Here is a 1,495-nt window from a genome sequence, read left to right as displayed (position 1 = left end):
ATGACATCAACGAAAACTGTTCCTAATGTAACAACGCTTAGCATAACCCAGCCATGGAATGCCTCAAATGCAAATACATCGACAAGTCCTTCAGAAGTTGGATCTAGAAGTTTGGATTTAAATGGTCAAAATATTGCTTGGTTGGTTTTGGCAATATTCACTCTACTCACCAACTGTTCATTTTTATTTTTAATTTCATGTATTAAGAACTTAAGAAAACCTAGTAATAGCTTTATTGCTAGTATGGCTGTTTTAGGTATACTCTGGTCAGTGATGTATATTTTTCCTCGTTGGGCGTTAAGTTCAATCATTAATAATTCTGAAAATTGGTTCTACTGCAGCTTAACAGCGCTTCTTGGTATCTTTTTCACTATAGTAATCAATCTTCATTTATGCTTGATAAGCTTAGATAAATACATTGCAATTATATTCCCGTTCTTCTACTTGAAACATGCTACTAATTACGCTATCACAATTTCCATTGGTGTGGTCTGGGTATTACCTTTATCAATCGCTATTATTCCACCATTAACATTTCGCAATTTTAGCTCTGGAGCTTGCGTTTTAGTAAATCCCAACAATTTAGCCGCAGAAGAAAGTTATTTCATTGCAGTCTTTTCAATATTATTTTTTGTCCCAATTATTTGCATGGTCTTTGCCTATAGTCATATATTTTTGATTGCCAATAAGCAGCTTAAAGTATTGGCAGATCAAGATAATTCTCAACACAGGTTTCTTAACATTAAAGCAGCTAAATATCTATCAATAATTGTTGGCGTTTTTCTCATCGCGTGGTTACCATATGTCATCTTCTTTTTCGCAATTTATGTCGGAGCAGTTAGACCTAACCTTGAAATCATTGATGCACTTTTCGTCTTACGATTTTTGGCATTCTCTTATCCATGCATTAATCCAGTTATGTATGGTCTTTTACAATCAGATTTGCGTAAGTATATTAATAAACAAATGTTTTTTCGTAACAACAGGATCGAAATGTTTTCAACATCTCAATCTGGATTTAGTAATGGTAGACCAAAATAAAGTTGGTATTCAAGGTTGAGAAAGATCTTAATACTGGAGGACTTACATTCATAAATTTCATTGCCAATTGACAATAGAATATCTAGAATTCTATAATCTTAATCAAGTATTCTAGTTACTATGGCACCGTGCTGCTATATACGAACATACGTATCCATCTTTATGGTAGTACGCTTATCCATGTATATGTATATATATATATAACATATATACGTATACCATATACTTACTGTCATAGACTCATATATACGAGTACGCTATGGCTATATGTATTATACAACAAATGTAAAATATTTAACAGCTAATTTACAGTTACTGCTGTGAAATAAAGATGACATATTGATACCCAATATCAGTATCATATAACCATTTAAAATTAGTGAACTGTTGATACAATCGGAATTATAATAATTCTTGTATAATCTACAGGACAGCTATATATTGAGAGTAATGA

General features: G+C 32.0%; 1 protein-coding gene across 1 annotated transcript; it reads left to right on the top strand.

The window, feature by feature from the left end:
* On the top strand, positions 1-1,041 carry TRIADDRAFT_54538 (uncharacterized protein; the record flags this gene model as incomplete). The annotated part of the gene is made up of 1 exon (XM_002110987.1): positions 1-1,041. The coding sequence occupies one exon, from the start codon at positions 1-3 to the stop codon at positions 1,039-1,041; it is 1,041 nt and encodes a 346-aa protein (XP_002111023.1).
* Between the last annotated feature and the right edge of the window lie 454 nt (positions 1,042-1,495).

The sequence above is a fragment of the Trichoplax adhaerens genome, genomic scaffold (assembly GCF_000150275.1).
Source record: "Trichoplax adhaerens TRIADscaffold_3 genomic scaffold, whole genome shotgun sequence".
Taxonomy (NCBI): domain Eukaryota; kingdom Metazoa; phylum Placozoa; class Uniplacotomia; order Trichoplacea; family Trichoplacidae; genus Trichoplax; species Trichoplax adhaerens.
The sequence above is the reverse complement of the archived record's forward strand: the minus strand, read 5'-3'. Positions and strand labels throughout refer to the sequence as shown.